Source organism: Microchirus variegatus (genome assembly GCF_963457635.1).
Source record: "Microchirus variegatus genome assembly, chromosome: 8".
NCBI classification, from domain to species: domain Eukaryota; kingdom Metazoa; phylum Chordata; class Actinopteri; order Pleuronectiformes; family Soleidae; genus Microchirus; species Microchirus variegatus.
Genome location: NC_139809.1, coordinates 32,464,815 through 32,467,314, shown reverse-complemented (window position 1 = coordinate 32,467,314; position 2,500 = coordinate 32,464,815). Strand labels below are relative to the sequence as shown.

General features: G+C 44.7%; 1 protein-coding gene across 1 annotated transcript in view; it reads right to left on the bottom strand.

Annotated features, from left to right (window-relative positions):
* The window catches only part of LOC310931258 (receptor-type tyrosine-protein phosphatase beta-like), a gene marked incomplete at its 5' end in the record, with an annotated part of 24,663 nt that overhangs the window by 3,584 nt on the left and 18,579 nt on the right, over positions 1-2,500 (bottom strand). Inside the window, 6 exons of the mRNA XM_083894369.1 lie at positions 86-208; positions 302-436; positions 881-957; positions 1,041-1,131; positions 1,259-1,340; positions 1,900-1,917. Of these exons, the coding sequence (XP_083750495.1) occupies positions 86-208; positions 302-436; positions 881-957; positions 1,041-1,131; positions 1,259-1,340; positions 1,900-1,917 (526 nt within the window). The remainder of the gene's footprint in view (positions 1-85; positions 209-301; positions 437-880; positions 958-1,040; positions 1,132-1,258; positions 1,341-1,899; positions 1,918-2,500) is intronic.

Here is a 2,500-nt window from a genome sequence, read left to right as displayed (position 1 = left end):
GATGATGATGATGATGATGGTGATGAAGATGAAGATGAAGATGAAGAGGATGATGATGATGATGATGATGAAGGAGAGGACGTACGCTGCACATGGTGAACTCTCGTATGGTCCACTCAGGTAAAACAGACTCTGACGTCATCCTGACGATCAGATCTCCATAGAACAGAGAATCCTGGTCAAAGGGCCAGTAATGATCACACTTCACCTGCAGGGGGAGACCTTCAGTGGGTTAGAAAGGCCTGAACTGAGAACAGTGATAATAGTGAAGAACAGAGGTCAGAGGTCAGAGGTCACTCACTCGTCCTTTCTCCACACACTGAGTGACCATCACGATGTTGTGGACGTTCTGCTCCCACACCATCTTCCAGAAATCGTCTTTGGTCCCGGGCAGAGGTCCCTGAGCGGCGATGTACTCACGACGGAAGTTATGACCCTGACAAGGAAACAGGTGACCAGGAAGTGATGTCAGAAGATGAAGTCAGGTGACCAGGAAGTGATGTCAGAAGATGAAGTCAGGTGACCAGGAAGTGATGTCAGAAGATGAAGTCAGGTGACCAGGAAGTGATGTCAGAAGATGAAGTCAGGTGACCAGGAAGTGATGTCAGAAGATGAAGTCAGGTGACCAGGAAGTGATGTCAGAAGATGAAGTCAGGTGACCAGGAAGTGATGTCAGAAGATGAAGTCAGGTGACCAGGAAGTGATGTCAGAAGATGAAGTCACGTGACCAGGAAGTGATGTCAGAAGATGAAGTCACGTGACCAGGAAGTGATGTCAGAAGATGAAGTCACGTGACCAGGAAGTGATGTCAGAAGATGAAGTCACGTGACCAGGAAGTGATGTCAGAAGATGAAGTCACGTGACCAGGAAGTGGTCTCACTGGGATGTAGCTGGCGTTGATATAGTCCGAGCAGGGGTCGTCATCTATGTAGGACAACTTCACTCTTGTCGAGTCGTCTGCACACAGAATCCACACATCAGTGAAGACACTCCCCCCCATCCAGTCCCGCCCCCTTGTAGGCGGAGCTGCAGATACTCACAGGTCAAGATGTTGTTGTATCGGTTCTTCCCACGGTTCTCTGGCAGCAGAGCAGAGTCCATCGGCTGATTACGACCCACATCCTTCAGGTCCTGGTGGAGAAGAAGCCCCAGAATAGAGTCAGGAGAGAGAACTCAGTTTCCCAGGAGTCATTGCAGGAACTCCCCTCGTATTCCTCTGAGAGAACTCAGTTTCCCAGGAGTCATTGCAGGAACTCACCTCGTATTCCTCTGAGAGCAGATAACTGGAGTCAGCCTGAAGTTTGAGGAGGTGACCTTCAAAGTTCATGATCCTCACAGGCCTGAAGAAGGAGATCAAAGAGTCACCACAAGAACTGAGGAAGACTACACATGATGATGAAGATGAAGAAGGTGAAGATGAAGATGAAGAAGGTGAAGATGAAGAAGGTGAAGGTGAAGGTGAAGATGAAGATGAAGATGAAGATGAAGGTGAAGGTGAAGATGAAGGTGAAGATGAAGGTGAAGGTGAAGATGAAGATGAAGATGAAGGTGAAGGTGAAGATGAAGATGAAGATGAAGGTGAAGATGAAGATGAAGATCAAGGTGAAGGTGAAGGTGAAGGTGAAGATGAAGATGAAGGTGAAGATGAAGGTGAAGGTGAAGGTGAAGATGAAGATGAAGGTGAAGGTGAAGGTGAAGGTGAAGATGAAGATGAAGGTGAAGATGTAGGTGAAGGTGAAGGTGAAGATGAAGGTGAAGGTGAAGATGAAGATGAAGGTGAAGGTGAAGATGAAGATGAAGGTGAAGATGAAGGTGAAGATGAAGATGAAGGTGAAGATGAAGATGAAGGTGAAGATGAAGATGAAGATGAAGATGAAGGTGAAGGTGAAGTTTACTCACCTGGAGATGTGGCGGTGTCTGTGTGTGTGTGTGTGGGGGACAGTAAACAGTACTTTATTCCAAGATAAACAACATCATTCATCACTTCATCATTCATCATTCATCACTTCATCACTTCATCATTCATCACTTCATCACTTCATCACTTCATCATTCATCATTCATCACTTCATCACTTCATCATTCATCACTTCATCACTTCATCACTTCATCATTCATCATTCATCACTTCATCATTCATCACTTCATCATTCATCTCTTGATCTCTTCATCACTTCATCACTTCATCATTCATCATTCATCACTTCATCACTTCATCTCTTCATCACTTCATCATTCATCACTTCATCACTTCATCTCTTCATCATTCATCATTCATCACTTCATCATTCATCACTTCATCATTCATCACTTCATCTCTTCATCATTCATCACTTCATCATTCATCACTTCATCATTCATCACGTCATCATTCATCGCGTCATCATTCATCATTCATCACTTCATCACTTCATCATTCATCATTCATCACTTCATCACTTCATCACTTCATCACTCGTCACGTCATCATTCATCACTTCATCTCTTCATCATTCATCAC